The sequence below is a fragment of the Parus major genome, chromosome 11, assembly GCF_001522545.3.
Source record: "Parus major isolate Abel chromosome 11, Parus_major1.1, whole genome shotgun sequence".
In the NCBI taxonomy this organism is placed as follows: Eukaryota; Metazoa; Chordata; class Aves; order Passeriformes; family Paridae; genus Parus; species Parus major.
Genome location: NC_031780.1, coordinates 6,980,550 through 6,998,721, shown reverse-complemented (window position 1 = coordinate 6,998,721; position 18,172 = coordinate 6,980,550). Strand labels below are relative to the sequence as shown.

The 18,172-nt window shown below is 57.6% G+C and overlaps 3 protein-coding genes across 9 annotated transcripts in view; 2 read left to right on the top strand and 1 right to left on the bottom strand.

Annotated features, from left to right (window-relative positions):
• Positions 1 to 18,172, top strand: part of LOC107209709 (C-factor-like) — a 136,335-nt gene that overhangs the window by 11,912 nt on the left and 106,251 nt on the right. The gene's annotated exons all lie outside the window — the stretch shown is intronic.
• Positions 171 to 7,718, top strand: LOC107209679 (proline-, glutamic acid- and leucine-rich protein 1-like). Of its 6 annotated transcripts, none has more exons than XM_015639627.3 (15): positions 171 to 574; positions 697 to 826; positions 1,047 to 1,168; positions 1,735 to 1,825; positions 2,360 to 2,439; positions 2,629 to 2,673; positions 3,207 to 3,241; positions 3,619 to 3,782; positions 3,990 to 4,092; positions 4,214 to 4,294; positions 4,710 to 4,841; positions 5,379 to 5,477; positions 5,718 to 6,439; positions 6,947 to 7,020; positions 7,192 to 7,718. In XM_015639627.3, the coding sequence occupies exons 1-15, from the start codon at positions 417 to 419 to the stop codon at positions 7,250 to 7,252; spliced, it is 2,097 nt and encodes a 698-aa protein (XP_015495113.1). In that variant the 5' UTR covers positions 171 to 416; the 3' UTR covers positions 7,253 to 7,718. The 6 variants fall into 6 exon arrangements, with proteins under 6 accessions (XP_015495113.1, XP_015495112.1, XP_015495114.1 ...); XM_015639626.3 differs by having other exon boundaries at positions 172 to 574; positions 3,987 to 4,092; XM_015639628.3 differs by lacking the exon at positions 4,710 to 4,841 and having other exon boundaries at positions 174 to 574; positions 3,987 to 4,092.
• CARMIL2 (capping protein regulator and myosin 1 linker 2) overlaps positions 7,603 to 18,172 on the bottom strand; it is a 23,262-nt gene continuing 12,692 nt past the window's right edge. Inside the window, exons 25-40 of one of the 2 annotated variants that reach the window (XM_015639575.1) lie at positions 17,598 to 17,726; positions 16,530 to 16,643; positions 16,223 to 16,398; positions 15,653 to 15,740; positions 15,096 to 15,212; positions 14,577 to 14,643; positions 13,250 to 13,521; positions 11,608 to 11,711; positions 10,798 to 11,203; positions 10,421 to 10,540; positions 10,055 to 10,091; positions 9,809 to 9,877; positions 9,204 to 9,506; positions 8,918 to 9,025; positions 8,577 to 8,687; positions 7,603 to 8,491 (exon numbers count right to left, since the gene is read on the bottom strand). In XM_015639575.1, the coding sequence (XP_015495061.1) occupies positions 8,316 to 8,491; positions 8,577 to 8,687; positions 8,918 to 9,025; positions 9,204 to 9,506; positions 9,809 to 9,877; positions 10,055 to 10,091; positions 10,421 to 10,540; positions 10,798 to 11,203; positions 11,608 to 11,711; positions 13,250 to 13,521; positions 14,577 to 14,643; positions 15,096 to 15,212; positions 15,653 to 15,740; positions 16,223 to 16,398; positions 16,530 to 16,643; positions 17,598 to 17,726 (2,397 nt within the window). In that variant the 3' untranslated portion in view covers positions 7,603 to 8,315. The remainder of the gene's footprint in view (positions 8,492 to 8,576; positions 8,688 to 8,917; positions 9,026 to 9,203; positions 9,507 to 9,808; positions 9,878 to 10,054; positions 10,092 to 10,420; positions 10,541 to 10,797; positions 11,204 to 11,607; positions 11,712 to 13,249; positions 13,522 to 14,576; positions 14,644 to 15,095; positions 15,213 to 15,652; positions 15,741 to 16,222; positions 16,399 to 16,529; positions 16,644 to 17,597; positions 17,727 to 18,172) is intronic. The other variant, XM_015639576.1, reaches the window with a different exon arrangement.

Here is an 18,172-nt window from a genome sequence, read left to right as displayed (position 1 = left end):
TCCCGCCTGGCCCCATCCCCGCCTGCCCTCAGCTCCCGCCTGGCCCCATCCCCCGCCTGCCCTCAGCTCCTGCCTGCCCTCAGCTCCTGCCTGCCCTCAGCTCCCGCCTGGCCCCATCCCCGCCTGCCCTCAGCTCCCGCCTGGCCCTATCCCCGTCTGCCCTCAGCCCCTGCCCGTCTTCATCCCCCGCCTGCCCTCAGCCCCTGCCCGTCTTCATCCCCCGCCTGCCCTCAGCCCCGGCGTGTCCCCAACCCTTACCTGTCCCCAGCCGCATCTATCCCAGCCCCGCCTGTCCCCAGCCCCTGCCTGTCCCCAATTCTTCTCCCTTTCACAGTTCAGGCAGTTATAGTTAAGACTTGGTCCCAGGAAAGTATTTACTGGGTGATAATAAACAATGTGGAAGGAAGTAGAAATAAATGTCCTGTCCTGTGTGGGAAAATTGCAGAAGGCCAGACATACTCCAGAGCTGCGAGTGTCCCCCTCCACTGTCCGAGCAGAATGCAGCAGGACCTGTGTGCTCCCAGCAGCCTGGCTTCCTCAGCACAAAGCCCTTAGGATGGGTCCTTGCAGAGAAGTGGGTGCACTTGGGTGGATTTGAGCAATCTCCGGGGCTTGTGGCTGTGCTTGGTGTGCAAAACCCTTCCCAGGGTGATAGAGCACTGCTTATAGTTTAGTGTGTTGTCTCTTCTCATGTAGTCTTGTCTGTGTGGACAAGAATGTGGCTTCTCCCAAACTCTACGTCCTGGAGCCATGGATTGCTGACCTCTTGGTGAATTACGAGCAACTGGATGAGCGTGAGAATTTCCTGGCTGGACAGGTGGTGCGGGTAGGTACCCACAGGGACTGTCCCAAAGCACTCCAACCTTTAAAATCTAAGTTCTGTGAAGTGCACAGTGGTTCCCAGCTTGGTGGCTGTGCAACTCTTCCTTCTCAATGTCTCTGATTTAAATTTGTTTTGAGGAGGAAAAGCTTGGTGTCATGACTGCCTTCCTGTGAAACTTGTTCCAGGTCTACAAATAAGAGGTTTTTTTCCCATCTCTTGACAGGTCTTAAGTGACTCAACTGCTCCTGGCCAGCCTGGCCTCCAAGAAGCTGTGGTGCAGGTCTCTGATGGATCCTGCTACATCCGTGTGGTCATTACACCCGAAGCTCTGCAGGCAGAGGAAAAGTGGGTTCCACCGTGACTTGGCATGGCTGGGACAGCAGTTCTCCACAGCTGCTGTGAGGAGCTGGGGCTCCTGCCTGGTCTTGTTTCAGGTTGTGTTAAGCTAAAGCAACCTCAGGGTGGGAAGCTGGTGTGAAAGAGCTCCTAAGAGAAGAAAGCTGGCATGCCCTTGCTCTGGTGTCTGCTGGTTGGGATGGGCAGGGATCCATGGCAGAAGCTGTGATGCCATTAGAAAGGACTGTAAAGCTCTTGGGTTTTGTGGAAGGAGGCAGAGCATTAACCATGGTAGCCTGGGCTGCTCCTTCAGTGCTTTCTTTCATTTTCCCATTTGGACACCCTTTAACTGTTGGGGTGCTGGTGGCAGAGCCAAGGACAAGCAGCAGGAAGAAGCTGCTCTTAGGCAGGATGTTCTAAGGAATATGGAGCCCTTGGTGCTTGCTGCTCATGCTGAGACATGTTCCAGAATGCCCCGGTGTGGTTGGCAGAGCACTTGTGGGAGCCCCACTGTGTGTTGGGGGAGGGGTTCCAGCTCCATTCTTCAAGGCATTCCTGCTCTGCTCCTTTTCCAGCGCCCACCTGCAGCTCAGGCTTTCCAGCCTTAATTGCAGAATTATCGTCCTGCAGAAGTACACAGTGTGTTTTCAGGACGAGGCCAGGCTGGTAAGTGCTTTGAGGATTGGAAGCAGCCTGTTCCTTTACCATGTTGTGCTTCCTCCACTCTTGCCTGCTTCCAGCTGCTCCTGGCAGCTGAAGACAGGTGATGGGTGGCCTTTTGTTTTCATCTGCAGCTCCTGTGGGGTCTGTGGCAGCTGACCTGGGCAGGGATGAGCCCTCGCTGGGGATGGGGTGCATCTTTCCCAGGGCCACCTGGCTGTCACCTCTGCCTGTTGGGCAGCTGCAGGAGGCCTGCATGGGCTGGTGGCAGAGTAGCCCACTGTCCCCTTGCAGAGGTTCAGAGGTGTCCCCACAGACTCCCCTGGGCTGGCCAACCCTGGCATGTGGCTCTTGCAGAGCCATCAGCTGAGGCAGGAAGATACAAACTCCCCTTTGAAGGAGGTTGTCTTTTTTGAGGGGACCTTCTCTTAGACTGGAGGGTTTGTGGCAGAGCTGGGGTGGGAGTGCTGGCTGGCCCCAGGGGAGGCAGGGGCAGAGGTGGGGCTCAGAGGTGCTTTACAGGCTCTGTCCTCCCCACAGGAGGACTGCGAGTTTTACCTCACGGCCCAGCAGTTCATCGTGCTGCCCATGCAGAGGCAGAGGATGGAATCATCCGACGGGTATGGCCCATGGCATGAGTGGGTGGGGGCTGTGCTCAGGGGGACTTCCTCATCTTCCCCACAGTGGCTGACCCTGGGAGTCCTGATGTGACCTGCTTGTGGAAATTCCTTTTGAAAGAGGGATTGTCTCCAAGGCAAGGGAGATGGGGATTTGGAGGGAATCAGTAACTGGCTTCTCTCTTGCTGCAGGAACCAGGACCCCTCTGTGGTGAAGAAGATTAAGGAGCTCTGGCTGTAAGTATAGGGCTGAGGAATGTATGCAGACACCCTGATGAGAGTGTGCAACCTCAGACTGGGGTTAGAGCATGCTGGCAAGGGCTGGCACAGGTTATAGCACCTCCTGGTTAACCTGTGTGACTCCTTGCCCTGGAACGTGACAGAGTTGAGTAGACCATGAAAAATGAAATTGTGGTGGCACAGTGCCAGCCTCTTCCTCTGAGCTAGGAGGAAACACCTGTGGGGAAATTGTTCCTGCCAGTGGTGGGCAGCACAGCTGCGTGGGTGAGCCCTGCACAGCTCTTTCTTCATCCTTGGAGATCTAATACTGGAGATCCTCAGGGCCTTCCATCAGTCCATCTCCAGGGGTGAGGCTCCCTGATGGCTATTCCTGGCATACTGAGCATGTGGCCAGTGGCCAGATCAGCACCCAGTGGGAGAACCACTACTTGCACAAGCTGCTTCTTCCAATCCAGGGTGCTTGATCTGTGACCAAGAGCTGTGTGTGTCCCAGCCCTAACCTGGCTCTGTCTTCTCCTTGGTCATTACAGGAGGAATCTTGCTGTGAGGAATGCTCCCAGCTCAGGTAAAGGGTTGTGGGGGGTATGCAATGCTCTGACTGGGTGGAGGGCCTGGGTTTCCTCAGCTTGGTCCATGTTAGGCAGAGGTAGCACAAACCTGGTCAGATCTCACAAGTGTATGTTGCTAAAAAGCAGGAAGAGATAATGCTGACAGCTAAAGCAGAGTGGGACATTGCACGCCTGTGCTCATGCTGCTGGTCCAGGATGTGTGAAGAAAGGAAAGATAGTTTCTAGAAGCAAAGGAAATGCAGAATTTTGGATGTTCCCACAGGTTTCAGTGTCATGACAGTCACCAAGTCATGCAGCAGGGTAAAGGTTTGCAAGTGAGGCTTGCCTGAATTCAGCTGTCTCCACTACTGATGTCTGTGTGTTGTTGCTCCAGAGCCCTCTGTCTCTCAGCTGATTGATGCCATAGGACAGAACCAGCTGGAGATTTTGAAGGAAAATGCCGAGGAATGCTTGGATTTATGGAAATCAAAGGACAAGCCAGTGACAGTGGAGGACGAGGTTCCTGTCACCCAGTGGGAGGCAGAGCGCAAGAAGGAGGTCAGTCTGCCTGCTAGGACCAGCTGAGACAGGGCTGTGACGGCTTAGGGTGCTCTGGTGGGTGGGAGAGGGAAGGGGAAGGACAGTGGGCAGAGCTGGAGGTTTGCTGGGGAGGGAGATGGTGTTGGGTTGGCAGGTACAAGTGGGTTCCTGCACCTGGAGAGGGACTGCCCAGAAAAACCCCTGTCACTTGTCTCATTTCAGCAGGGAGAGAACGTTTTCATGGTCCCAGTCAGTGCCCTGGTGATCCCTCCTGAGGAGGAGGCAGTTGTTTGTGATTCTTCTGAGGCAGCATCTGCAGGGTACACAGGTAGGCAGTGCAGCACCCAGGCATATGAAATGAGGGGCTCCCTAGGGTGGGGAGAAGAGTTCCTTTGCCCTGGGTGTGCCTCATGCTGGGGGTATGACCAACAGTGCCCCTTTCATTGCAGATACAAGCCAAGCAGCTCCTGGAAAGAGTAGTGATGACAGGACAATGCCAGGAGACCCAAGTGTTGTATCCCAGACCAGCTGTGAGTAGCAGAATCTCCAGATCCTAGAATGATTTCTGTTGGAAGGGACCTTAAAGACTATCTAGCCCAAATCCCTGCCATGAGCAGGGACACATTCCACTAGACCAGGTTGCTCCAAGCCCTGTCCAACTTAGCCTTGAACACTTCCAGGGCTGGGTCAGCCACAGCTTCACTGGGCAACCTGTGCCAGGGCCTCCTCACCCTCACAGGGAAGAATTTCTTACAAATATCTAATCTAACCCTGCCCTCTGTCAGTGTGAAGCCACTTCCCTTTGTCCTGGCACTCCATGGCCTTGTCTAAAGTCCTTCTGGACCTCTCTCCTGCCCTCTTGGAGCCTCTTCAGATACTGGAAAGTTCTCTAAGGTCTCCCTGGAGCTTTCTATTATCCAAGCTGAATAACCCCAACTCTCTCAGCTTGTCTCCATAGCAGAGGTGCTCCAGCCTTTGGATCGTCCTCATGGCCTCCTATGAACGCTCCAGATCCCATCCAGCCTTTAGTTTCCTCTACAGTTGACACAGCCCATCTCCTTGGACTAAGTGGAGGAGGTACTGGTGTGGCCAGGTCTTTGGGAGACCTTGAGCAGGAAGGGAATGGCCCCAATCCTCCAGGTTTTTGAAGTGGCAGCTTTGGTTGATCCTGGGAGCACAGGAAGGCATTTTGATGCCATCACTGAGCATGAGTCTCCTGCCCTGGTATGGGCTCCTCACTGGCTCTGGCTCAGCACCAGGATGGGTTTGTGTCACCTTACTTGGCTTGGTGTCACCAAGCTTTGCTGCAGAATTACCTGCAGAAGCTCCATGTAGAGGAGGAGCTGAAGGGAGGAACTGTCCTGAATAGTGCAGGGTGTAGGAGAAAGCCTCCTTCATACCTGCCTGCTCTCTGGGCAGTGTCTGCCTCTCCACTGCCTGCTGTGTGAGATCTTGGAAAGGCTATCACTGAAATACACCACATTTTGAGCTGGAAAGGGCTGCAGAGCTCCCCTCAAGAGCTGTCTCTGTCTGAGACCTTGTGCACAGGGCACCCACAGGGAGTGGGCAGCTGCTTTCTTTGCCAAAATCAACTCTCCAGCTTCTTCATTGCAGGTGCCACATCACCAGCCTTGTCAGATAGCTTGGAGGGATCCCTGGACAACCCCTGGGATAGAATGCCCTCGTTGTCTTTGACCCCGAGCTCTTCCGATGGTGAGTCCTTATGTCCCAGGGCATCCAGCCTGCCTTCCTGGCAGGAGACAGCTCCTCTCTTCTCAATGGGTGTAGCTTACCCTGGATGCTGGCTTGATTTCCCCTGGCCATAAAGCAGTGCTGTGATGTTCTCATAGCCCTGGACCTGCATCATTCCAGGCCTGACACTCGTCCTGTGTGCCAGGGCAGGTCCCACCACCAGCCCCCTGCTCAAACTGATGATGCTTTTCCTCTTACTAGAGAAGACCTTTCAACCTGATCCTCCCCTGAAGACCCAGAAAGATGTGGCTGCTGACAGCAACACCACCGACCTGTTGGAATTGTGTAGCCAGGGCTCTCCTGAGGGCTTGCCCCAGGGAGAGCCAGTACAGACCTCATCTCCCTCCCTGCTCCGCTCCCACAGCACTCCCAGTCCGGTGGAGATCAGCACCACTGAGGTGGCATCAGCTGCAGAGGCAGCCTGGGATACCCTGCGTGCTGATCGTGGCCCGCAGGGATCCAGGGGCTCTCAGGCCACCCTGCCCACTCTTTCTCCAGTTTTTCCAGCCTTGCCAGGCAGCAGTGTACAGTCCCTGCCCGGCAGGATTCCTCACAGGGAGAAGGCCTGCTCCAGTGGCACAACTTCCTCTCCAGATGTGTTGAGGCCTGGACTGGCTCATGCCAGGACACAGGGAAGAGAGACTGTGGGTGCCAAGAGGAAGCTGGTGGAGGAAGATGAGCAGGGCCCCAGTGGGCAGCAGCTTACCCCGGGCACCTCAAAGGACAGGGGGAGAGGCACAGATAAGAGATCGGAGCTCATGAGCCCACAGGGTGCAAAGAAGAGCAGAAAGCAGACAGGGCTGCAGCATGGAAAAGAGCTTGAGGAAGAGGATAAAGAGGAGGAGGAGGAGGAGGAAGAGCAAGCATCCCCTGCAAGAGCTGGGCCCAGCTCCAGGCTGGAGCAGTGCAGAGCTCCAGAGCCGGTAAATATGAAGCAGCTGGTGAGGTTCCCTGTGGGCTGGGGAGGCTCTCTGTGCCCACACCTCTGGTGTCCATCCCCAGGATCTTTCCTCACCAGGCTGGTGGGGATGGGAAGTTGAATGCAGGTATCAGTGTAGATGGTGGAGGATCTGGGAATACTGAGGGAATCATGAGAGAATCATGTAATCACTTAGGCTGGAAAAGAGTTCATGAGATGGAAGTCCAACCATTCCTCAGTACTGCCAAGTCCACCACTGCCACATCCACAGGCCTTTAACTCCATCCAGAGATGGTGAAGACTGTGGTTTAGCCTGAGCTAAACAATTGGGTGGGAACAATTGCTGGAGCGTCTTCCAGGCTATCTGGGTAAAAGATCAAAAGAACAGAGGGAGAGACACCTCAATTCTAGGTGTTTTCCTGGGGTTATTGGGCTCTCAGGCTGCATAGGGCAGCACTCTGTGTGCTGTGGCTGGAGCAGACCCATCTTGCCCTCCCCTTTGCTTTTGTAGTTCATGGAGAGACCGCCCCAGTACCAATACGAGGCACCAAGCCCTGAGCTCTGCCAGCAGGTACAATCTATCAGGTCAGTACCATATCAGCCATGGACTCGTGGCTGTCCCTTGTTCCTGCAGTGGGACTCACATCACTGTAGTGAGTCCCCAGTCTCTACCTTACCCCTTGTCACCAGCTGCCCTAGTGGTGTGTCCACAGCTGGATTTCTTCTCACCCTGACTCCTCCTGTCTGGTTTCTCAGGATCTCAAAGGCAATGCTGAAATGGGCATGCTGGATACTGACTGAGGAGGAGGATTCCTGAGCCCAGCCCATCTTTCGTTCCTTTGTTTCTTCAATGGGTCTGTCAAAACACTGGGAAGAGTGGCTGGGGGAGGGATGTGAGGACATCAGAAGCTCTGTGCCCCAGGGGACTGCTGAGTGGGCTGGCCTAGCTGCAGAAACCTTGGCACATGACCTGTTGAAACCCAATACCCTCAGTGCCAGGAGGGGAGAAAAGCATTCATTCAGGAATGCCTATATGTGAGCCAGCATCCCTCTCCCACCTCTTCATCCTTTCCAAATGCCTTGTCCCAGCAAGTGGGGACAAGAGGTGACACAGTGCCACCATAGCAGTGATGGCAGAGGCGTCCTGATCCTGCTCCGAAGGTACCCCAGGAGCATGGATGGTTTATTGAATAAGTTTAGGTTGGGTCCTGCACTGTTTATTACAAAAAATATCCTGCAGGGTTATGCTGTAGAAATTAAAAATTGTATATTTTTTAAATACACAGCTCTTGTATTAAAAAAAAAAACCAAACAAAAAAAAACCAAAACAAGCATCTTGCTTTGTCGTAAACATCTGTGTAAGGAATGCGTTTGGTCCAGAGCAGAGGGCAACACAGGAGAAAGCCACTGGGGTGTCAGGATCACGCTGGTGCCGTCAGGGAGCTGCGGGGATGGAGCTGCGTGCTGAAAGGCGGTGGGTTGTGGTCCCACTGATGGAAGCCTGTGTCTGGCGGGGGCTGGAGAGAGCGGTACCCCATGGGGTCAGGAGCTGGAGTGGTGAAAGTGCCTTGGGAACGCTTCCTAAAAATAGCTGGCTGCGAAAATCACCGGCTCCCCCGCTGCAGCCCACAGCAACACAGGGCACTGGGGACTGCAGCACCACTGGATGCAACCTGCAGGCTCTGACAGTCCCTGGGCATCCTGGGTGGTGCTGGTGGCCTGGCTGTCCCCAAGTTGAAAATTGGGCGATGCCATCATTGGCACATCCATGCCAGCCTGGTGCCCCATCTATCCTCTCTGCATCTCTCTGCCAAGCACCCCGGCACGGCGCACTTGCTTGCAGGGTTTTACTGGGAACAGCGTGGTGACATGCAGGGGCTTCACTGTCCCAGGGCCGGCTCCTCCTGGCCCGGCACTGGGCATCTTTGGTCTACGGCAGCTGAGTCTTGTGCATTCCCAACAGTTTGTGCCAGGGCTTGTGGCTGCTCACCCTCAGTGCCTGTGCCAGCCTGCGGCTCCTCCAGCCCGGCGCTGGGCCAGTCCTGCAGCGTGGCACCTGTACAGGTCACAGGTGCTGGTGTAAGCATGAGGGCACCCTTGGTACCCCAAAACATGCTTTAGCAGGGAGGGGAACATCTCACCTTCAGCATCTGAGGTTGGTCCAGGCTCACCCTCCATCTCTGAGAGGGACTCGTGCTTGGTCCTGTGCCTGAGCACAGGCGAACGCCGCAGGCGCAGTGGAACGGTACCCACTGGGGGAAATAACCCAGCCCCATGTTAGGGTGGGGCACAGTGGCCTGGCTCCTGCTGGAACTGATCCCTGTGCCACATTCCCCTTGGGAACTTCCAGTGTGCCAGTGCCATTGTCTATCACCCACCAGCTGGGAGAGGCAGCCCCAGCACACACATGGAACACCACCACCCACCTCTGTTGGTGTTAGGTGCAAGGAGGGCTTGGGGTCCCATTTCAGACCCAACTTACTTCCCAGCTCTGCCGGGCACTCGGGCTCCCTGAGCTGCTCCTCATGGACGGACAATGCTCGGCGGCTGGTCCCGCGTGGCGCTGCCAGCCGTGCCATCAGCCGGTTGTCTGTATAAGCAGTGGGGAGGTGCAGTTGGAGGATAGCCCACAGCACCCCACTTGACAGGCCCCATCAGCACCCAGCACCCACCGTGTGCTTGGCTCCCTGTTGCCCTCCATTCCCAAGGGCTCCAAGAACCGGCCAGCAGTGGAATGAGGCATCCATGGGCACCTCATGCATCCCTACCTTCAGTATTGGGCGGTGTGGGCAGGGTGGGCAGGGTGCCAGCACCCACCTCCCCACCATGGCTGACCCTCCGTGGCAGCGCCGCCGGCACGTTCCTGCCCAGCCGTGGCAGGCTGCTGCTCCAGCCCTCCCGGCCCCCGGGCTCTGGCAGCCCACTGGGCTCTGCTAGGGTGAAGGAGCGCCGGGGCTGGTCAGAGCTGGTGGCCGGTGGCTCAGTGGGCAGCTGCCTTCCCAGGGCTTTCCAGGCTGGCCGGGGCTCGGCGCCGGGCTCCGTCCTGGCGGCTGGGCTGCGGAAGGGTGCGTCTGTGGGGCAGGCAGGATGGAGCTGTGGGCGTCCAGAAGTGACAGCCCCAGGGATGGTTCTTGGTGCTGGGAACCAGCCTGCAGGCAGCCCAGGGACTGGGCAATGGGCTGGGTGTTTATGTGCCATCTCCAGGGATGGGCACCCGTGGGTGTAGGGCACCCTCCCAAGGGTGGAATTCTGCCCATATGCCTGTGCCCACCAGTCCCTGTTGGCTCCAGTCCCCGTGCTTGGTTCTAGGAGAGGGGATAAAGCCCTCTGCCCCAGGGGCTGGTGTGACCCCCAGCATGCACTGCTGACCCACCTGTGGACACAGAATGCGTGCGGGCCTTCAGGGATGGGGGAGAGTCTGCAGAGCTGTCCACGATATCCCCTGCAAGTACAAGCCACCAGCCAGCATCAGTGAGCTGGGGTCTGCCCAGCACCACCAGCACTCAGCAAGAGGAAAATGTAGTGGGATCCACAGCTGGGAGTCCAAGGGGACTGCCCATGGCCACCCGTGGGTGCCCAGCTGGGTGGGGGTCAGGGTGGGGAGGGCACAGCCCCTCACCATCTGAACCGGCTTTCTTGATCTCGCTGTCTTTGCTCTGCAAGGGGGAAAAAACAGGTAAGGGGGCTGTCGGGGAGGCAGTGCCCACATAGACAATGGGTACAGAGGGCAGAGTCCTGCTGCCAGGCTCTGATGTGGCTGCAGGGGATGGGTGCATGCCAGGAAAGGAGGGACAGACTGACAGACACCATGCAGTATATAGGAATTGACCCCTTGCAGGGGGTTAGGTGACAGGGCAGAGGCTATAGGCAGCACAGAGCTGGGTGCTGCCAGTCCCAGTGGGGAGATGTGCCCCACTCTATGGACCACCATCTCCTACCCCCCTGGAGGGGCAGGGTCCACCCCAAAAATGGAACAGGTCCCCACCTGCTGCTTCTTGCTCTCAGCAGCCGGGCCCTTGGTGACGCCGATGCGATGGAGCATGACCTGCATGCGCTGCTCAAAGGAGCTGGACAACTCCCCCTCGCTCTTCTCCAGGTGCCTCTTCTGCAGGAGAGACACAACCCTGCCAGGAACGTGGATCCACCACAGCACCTATGGCACCCACACTCCTGCCTGTGGGGAACCCACATTCCCAACCCCAGGCATGCTGCCTGATGGTGACACAGACAAGACCCAGTGGGGGTGTCCCCAGCCATCACTCCAGTGATCCCCTGGTAACCCCACCAGCATCCATGGGTGGGAGCAGCACCCACCAGGTGAGATGAACAGTGGTGGTAGTTGGTATCTGTGACAGTGCTTACCTTGTCATGCCTGACCCCCAGCGCATCCTCATCCTCCCCAGACAGCAAGATGAGTGACTGGGATTTGCCCTCCCGAGAGTACTTGGGCCGGATCCTCCGGGCAGAGTCAGGGGTCTGGCAGTGCTCAGGCTCTGCGTGGGGCTCAGCAGAGAGCCCCCCCTCCTCCGATTTACTCAGGGGCTTCCCTGACTCGCCTGCCTTGCTGGGGGCTCGTAAAATGTCACTGAGCATCAAACGCCTGCTCCTAGGGGCGGTGGGACCACCCTCAGGCTCCTTCTCACACCTTGAGCCCCGGCTGGATTTGGGTTTCTTGAAGGCAAAAAAATTCCCAATTTTCTTCTTGAGGGTGCGGGAACCAGAGGGAGCCAGAGGGGCTGATCCCAGGCAGGTCTCCGGAGTCGTGGGGCTGGGGAGAGATGAAGCATTGCAAAAGGTGAGCTCTAGGCTGCCAAGAAGTAAGGGGTCAGTTTTTTTTCTCTGCCCACCCGAAAGGGATGGATCCAGACCCTGGACACATGACCTGTGATGGTAGTGTCCTGACAAGGGCACCCATTCCCAGCATGGTTCCTATGGGTGCTCCCTCATTGCCTCCCCGCTGTGGAACAGACTCCACAGCCACATCCTGTGCACCGTGGCTGCCATCCCATTCCTCTTCCCCCAGCCTTGCTCTTGGTGACATCCCTGGGTGTGCTGCTTTCCCCTGCATCCCTTTTGCACTGGGACCAGCAGTGTTTGCAGGGAGGCTGCTGAAACCCTGGGGATGGATGTGTGCTGGGCAGGTGAGGGGCCCTGAGCACCCCCCAGGCTTACGGCAGTGTTTCTGTGATGACCTTCTTGGCAAAGAAGTCCTCCAGCCCCTCGTCCACGCGGGTGATGCTCCTGTCCTCGCTGTTCTCACAGGCCACGGGCTGCACCTGTGGGTGACAGCTGCTGTCAGCCCAGCACAGGGCAAAGGTGCCCCCAGGTGACACACATGAAGGTGTGTCACCCTCCCCTGGGCCTGATCAAGTGGGTGCCCCTGGAGGATGGGTGCTGGCACGCTCCATCTCCTACCCAGCATTAAAGCCAAACCATGGTGTTATCAGCTGTGTCCGAGCTCTAATCCTGCTCCCTCCCTTGAGCACTGGGAGCTCCAGGCAGCACCAGGCTCCTTCCAACCCCTTGCGTAGTAGAGTGGCTGAAGTATGGCACTTGTACTGTGGGAGAAGCTTTTGGCAGGGATGCTTCCTCCATCTGAGCTCCAAGAAAGGGACCCCTGCATTGCTGGAGGGTGATGGAGCAGGTGACCTGCCAGGACCCATATCTGCATCCTTCAGATGTTTCAAGTCCAACCTTGGAGTGCCACCACAGCCTGCATGAGAGCCACCTGCTCCATCCCCATAACAAAGTGGTCCACACCATGGCCAAGCTTTCCTCCATGGCACCTTCCTCTCCCTGGCATGTGGCACTGCATCAGTGGCTTCCTATCGATGAGAGGGAGGCGCTTCCCCATCGGTGGCATTTCAATCCATAATGACTTTTCATTACGGCTGGATTGATGCCGCTCAGGAGCCGTTCCAGCCATCTGAGATCTGCTCTCCCTGTCACATCGTATCCATCAAAGCCCGTCCTTGCTCAAGCCTTGGCCCACCCTGGGTGCCAGGCGTGCCTGTCCCACTGCAGGGTGATGGCCCTGCCAACCTCCAGCACCCACCCTGCCTGTGGGACACAGCTGCTGCCTCCCCTCCGGCCCCGTGCCAGCCCTGATCCCACCATGATCCAAGGGCAAGCATCACCACAGCCGTGCAAGCCAGGGCTTTCCAGCAAGTGAAAGGATCCAGCTGCATCACGGTGGCATGGGGATGAGGTGATGCCAGCAGGATCCAGCCCCAGGGACAGTGACGGAGCTGGACTCGCCACTGACTGCACCCAAAAGTTACTTTTCCTTGGGGAAGGGGGGTGCAAAGACAGGATTGCCTGTTGGATGGGGGGAGCACAACCCACCTCATCACAGCTGGCAGAGCCCCACCAGCATCACCGGGAGCCGTGGTGGCCACCAGTGCTTCAGGGATGATGGATTTTGGATAAGGGGGAGCAAATGAAGCTCAGGAGGAACGCAGCTGGAGCCATTGCCGAACACATCGCTGGCCCTCTGCACCCAAACTCTGCAGGTTTTTTCATTCCTCTCCTGGCTCCCACCGCTCAGCATCTCCCAGTGGGGAGCAAAAAAGAGGATGGATAATTCCCTTCGCCCCCCCCAGCCCCCTTGCCCATCCTTTCAGGCTGCCCCCCGAGGAGGAGGAGGCTCCGGCAGCAGCTGAAATGCAGAATAATAAACCCACCGCGTCTTTGCGCATCTCATTTTCTTGCTTTGCAACAAATACTGACCGCAATAATTCACCCAAGCGGAAAAAAAATGGGAAAAACACACCGAATACACCCCACCTCCCTTGCCAGCCGTGCCCCCCCTTACATTCGGCTTGCTGGGCGGCTGCTTGTGCCGGCGGTTGGGCCGGGGCCTGGCTTTGGTGCAATGCTCCAGCTTCTCGCCGGCGGTCGGCAGGTCCATAAGGATTCCGGTGGCGGTGGCAGGCTGCGTGGCGGGGAGCGAGCCGCTCGCAGGCTCAGCATCCTTTGTGGAGGCAGGGCGTGCCGGCGGCGCGGCGGGGCTGAGTGACGGCGGCGCCCGGTGAGCTCGGAGCCCGCTGGCGTCTCGACCCGCTGCCGGCTCCAGCTCCGAGACACCTACGAGAGGCGAGAGGGTCCCTATTGACACCCGCCCTCGCCAGGCCTCCCCATCATCATCACCATCATCACCATCATCATCATCATCACCGACGCCGTCACCTTCGCCCACGCGTGGAGGGGCAGCGGGGCAGCGGCTCCGCCGCGGGGAGGGGAGCGTGGCCGTGCCCGCCAGGAGCGTGCGTGGCGGCTTTGCGGCGCAGCCCGGGACGGATCCTGCCACGGCCGCCGGAGGTTTGCGGGCAGGGGATGATGCTGTGGCGGGATTGTGGGGGGATGCTCAGGCAGGGGCCGAGCCAGCCCCGCAGGCAGCCCGGAGAGCTGCAGCAGGCAGCGGTGGTACGGCACGAACTCTGCCAGCGCTGGCCCGGCGAGCAGCACTCACGAACGCACTCGTTTTGCTCTGCAGGCAGCTCCTCACGCCCCCACGTACCCTCTGGACGGGTGGCAGGGTGCTGTGGGGCTCAGGGATACCCTGGGGACACAGGGGTGCTGAGTGCCAGAGTCTGCATGAGCTCTGCTTTAGCCAAAGCAGAGTCACCCATCAGCTTCTCATCGTCAGTGCCCCCACTGAGATTCACTCCCCTCCCAGGCATGCAGGGCTCTGGGGGCACCACCAGCAGCAAGGAAAACCCATGGGCAATGTCTTCTCCCCAAGGTTGTTGGGTGGGTGGGTGATGACTATGTGCAGGGTGGACCATGGAATGGCAATGGGAGATTCCATGGCACCCACAATCACAGACAAACCTCCTACCCCTAGCTGGCTATGTGGGGAGAGAGTTCAGGGCATTTACTCCACTGCCCAAGGGCACTGAGCCAGCTGAGGCCCGACACCAGCACAAGAGCAAGGTCAAGGTGAGCTTCCCCCACGGACCCCCACCACAGCACTGGGAGAGGCTCTCTGGAGGGTCCAGATCCTGCAGCCCTCAGCCCATGACCGTGGGGGGCTCTGACCATGAGGTTGCTGCTGCGAGCCCCCCGCCCCTGCCGTGTCCCGTGGAGGCAGCGAGCGCCCGCTGATCTGCAGCAGAGGGACAGTTCCGCGGTGACCTTACTTCTCACAGTTGGTGTGGGCCGAATGCTCCTGAAATGCTTGTTTCTCCTCCGCAGGGCCATCTTGTACTGCAGAGAGAGAGGGATGGTGGCAGCTCCGGCATGGACAAGCTGGCTGTGCCAAGAGGCATCCCATGGCAGCCAGTGACGGATGCAATCCCTCCATCACCCCAGGGCTCCCACGGCTGCACCCCTTGTCTTGTCCCAGCTCCAAAACTACCCACAGTGCTGGATTGAATACTTCCCCATCCAGAGCCATGCTCTACACTGGACCCCAGGTCCCAAAGCAGCAGGACAAGCAGCCAGGCTGCCACAAGGACGCATTCCCGGTGCCAGCAGCAAGGCCTGGCAGGCTAATGGTCCCATTTCCCAGCACTAATTGCCTTAGCACGGCCCTGGGGGGTGCCGGGGGGTGCGTACACCCAGAGAGGCTGCGGCGTTAAGCCCAGCATCATCCGGTAAGGCGGATAAAGGGCGGTTATACCGCGGGATCACACGGCGGCAGCGGGTCCAGACCCTACCTCCTCTGCGGCGAGGTCCGGAGGATTCCTGCCCCTTGGCAGCACAGTGGCATCGTCCTCAGCCGACTCCGGCAGCAGCACCAGGAGGTCGAGCCCCTGCTTGGAGAGGCTCTCTGCCTAAAACCATTAGGAAGCGCTTAAATTATCCCAGTGGCTGAAGCGTGCTCGGCTGCCCTGTGTGCTCTGCACTGCTCTGCTCCCTACCCACGGCTGGGATTTGTGAGCGGATTTAGGTCTGATTAGCCGGTGTCCAGCCCAGCGCAGCTGCCCTGCTGCAGGAGTGGCCTGTGCCCGGTGTCACCCCAGCACCCCCCACCAGGCAGCAGCGCTGGGACTTTGCTCAGGGTGTTAATGTTGTGTGACTACACTGGGAGAGGATTACCTGGGAGGAAAACCAGCCTGGGTAGGAATTGTCCTGCTTCCCAGACTGCAAATCCACGGTCACAGGATTGGTGTCCAGGCAGCGGTGGACAGCGGTCCTAGACAATGTTGGGCTACCCAGATCCCCTTCCTGCATCCCAGCCCCACATCCCTGCACTGGCAGTCCCCTCACTCACCAATTTGCACTGGGCGATGGTCAGGTCTCCCAGCACAGCATCCACGATGCAGTCGGCTACAGCGGCTGTGACGGACAGCTTGATCTCACTGGGAGCAGAAAGAGCCCTCTCAGGGCCAGCACCCACCAACCCTGCAAGCCATGGGGCCACCTCCCCAGGAGGGCTTTGCTGAGGAGATGGATGCTTGGCTGTGGCACGCAGAGGGGCTCCCAGGATATGTCCATGTACTGCAGCTTGTTGGGTCTGTGCTGCCAGAACAGGAGTGGGAATAGGCTCTGGCTGGGATGGAGAATGCCAAATGCAACCCATTGTTGATGGTCAGCACCAGACAAGGGGATGTGCCTGCAGGGACATCACTCCACGGGTTTCCCCAGCACCCTAGGGACTCATGCAAAGTGGATCCAAGCAGGAAGCAAAGCTACAGCTGGAAAAACACAGCAGCAGGACCCAGCACACCTCTACCACAATGCAGGGAGAGGAGAAGTTGGTAGAGAGCCCCCAGAAAGCTCCTCTGGCCCCATGGGTCACTGCCAGTGACCGAGCAAGGAGGAAGAACAGCACATCACCCACTTCAGCTTGCTGAAGACATCGGTGACCATCTGGTCCAGGACAGTGCTGAGGCTGAGGTGGTCCTGGAGGCAGATCCGCTCCGACATGGCATTGACCAGCTGATCCCTGACCCCGCTCTTCTGCACCACAGCTGGGCACAGGCTGTGGGCCGTGTCCAGCACTGCCTGCATGATTGCCTGAAGTTTGGGGAGGAAAGGAAGGTTTCAGTTTATTTTTTATCAGTATTCACATGGTTTTCAGTAGACACCATCCCCCTTATCCTCGGGCCAAGGCTGATGAATATCCTGTGCTGCCCATGGGCTCCCACCTGGATTTCCCGGCTGCAGGTCTGTGATGCTTCCTCTGTGAGACACTCCAGCTTGTGCTGCAGCTTGCCATTCTGGTAGGGGGTGTTTCCCGCCTCATACAAGAGGGGCAGGATCTGACATGGGAAGAGAGATGGTGTGGATCATCCCATGGCACCTCATCCTCTCTTCCCATATTTCCATGCATCCACGGCTGCCCCATGGAAGAGCATCACCTGCATCATCTGGGGAGACCCAGTGATCTCTTGGCTTTGCTGGGCCAGGTTTGGGCATCCTCGTCCCTTGCAGTCCCTGAGTCCCCTCAATTTCTCCCCACCACCCAGTGACTCTCCTTCCCCTCTTGCACCCCACTAAGCTGCTACCTGGATCAGGGAGAGCCTTAACCAACCCTTTCACCACCTTTCCAACATCAGTACTGTCTTCTTAAATCCTGTCTCTGCCAGATTAAGTAACCAGGGGGGTTCCAGGGAGCTGGGGAAAAGGAGAAATGAGGTGGTTTGAAGAGAAGTAGAGGAAGAGGAGAAAAAGGTGCAATGGAGAGAGAGAACCAAGACCAGGAGGATCAAACCAGGTCTGACAGAGCCAGGTCTGCCAACCTAACTTGATGGGTTTTGTCATGGGCTGATGGAGCATTCTCACTGCTGGGGTGGGATGAAGGTACCCCAGGGAGGGAACCCTCAGTAATTCACTGGTGAGGTTTCTCACCAGTGTGGGCACCTGTGGGTTGCGGGGTGTTCTCAAGGCTGGAGCACCCCTCTCTCCCAAGAAGGGACGTGTGAGCATGGGATGCCAGAAGAAGAGGGGCTGTAACCCTGTGGGGGGTGTGCACACAGCTGTGTGTCTCTGGGGCAAGGGGACTAAAAACATTTTGATCTTTGTTCTAGAAGGGAATTTAGAAATTCTCAGCTGTTCTTTAATGTTTGCAAGTGCTTGGTGTTGTGCATCTGTTGCATCGACATTCTGGAATTCCCTGGCTGCTGGTTAATGATGTCATTAACTAATCAATGCCCTGCTTCGATCCCGAAGGGATGCTGGGTGAGCTGAGGGGGTTTCCCACGCTGTGGACTCACACTGACGGAGAGGTTGGCGTTCCTGATGGCCTCCTCAGCACAGAGGATGTCTGCCTCCACCTCCCTGCCCGTGCAGGTGCTCAGGATGTCGACGTGCTTCTGCACACTCAGGCAGATCTCATTCACCATCTGGAGCACAGAGAGGCTGTGTCATGTGCCAGCACTGGAGCAGCACTGCCAGTTCCCCTCCTTGCTGTGACTTTCCCAGAGAAGAGTGTGCCTGGAGGGGGCATGGGCAGGTTACAGCCTCCAAGAGCATCCCTGCCTCATAACCAAGGATGCCACATGGCAGGGATTTGCTGACAAGAGTGCACAGGGGGCAGGAACACACTGTATAGGTTATCTCAGCAATGCATATGCATGAAATGCATGGATGCAACCAGCAGGATTCCAGGAGATCTGTTTTCCATCCGCCCTCACCCTCACCATAGAACCATGAAATGGTTTGGGTCAGAAGGCATCTTAAAAGGTCCTCTCATTCCAACCTCCCTGCCATGGTCAGGGACACCTTCCACTAGACCAGGTTGCTCCAAGCCCAGCCTGGGTTTGAACACTTCCAGAACTTTGGCATCCAC

Bases quoted from the DNA above. Each gene is read 5' to 3' on its own strand.
- LOC107209679 (XM_015639626.3), top strand. From the start codon at position 417: ATGTCCTGTCCTGTGTGGGAAAATTGCAGAAGGCCAGACATACTCCAG. The intron at 3,242-3,618 runs GTAAAGGGTTGT...TTGTTGCTCCAG, and splicing joins GAGGAATGCTCCCAGCTCAG to AGCCCTCTGTCTCTCAGCTG. The intron at 5,478-5,717 runs GTGAGTCCTTAT...TCCTCTTACTAG, and splicing joins GACCCCGAGCTCTTCCGATG to AGAAGACCTTTCAACCTGAT.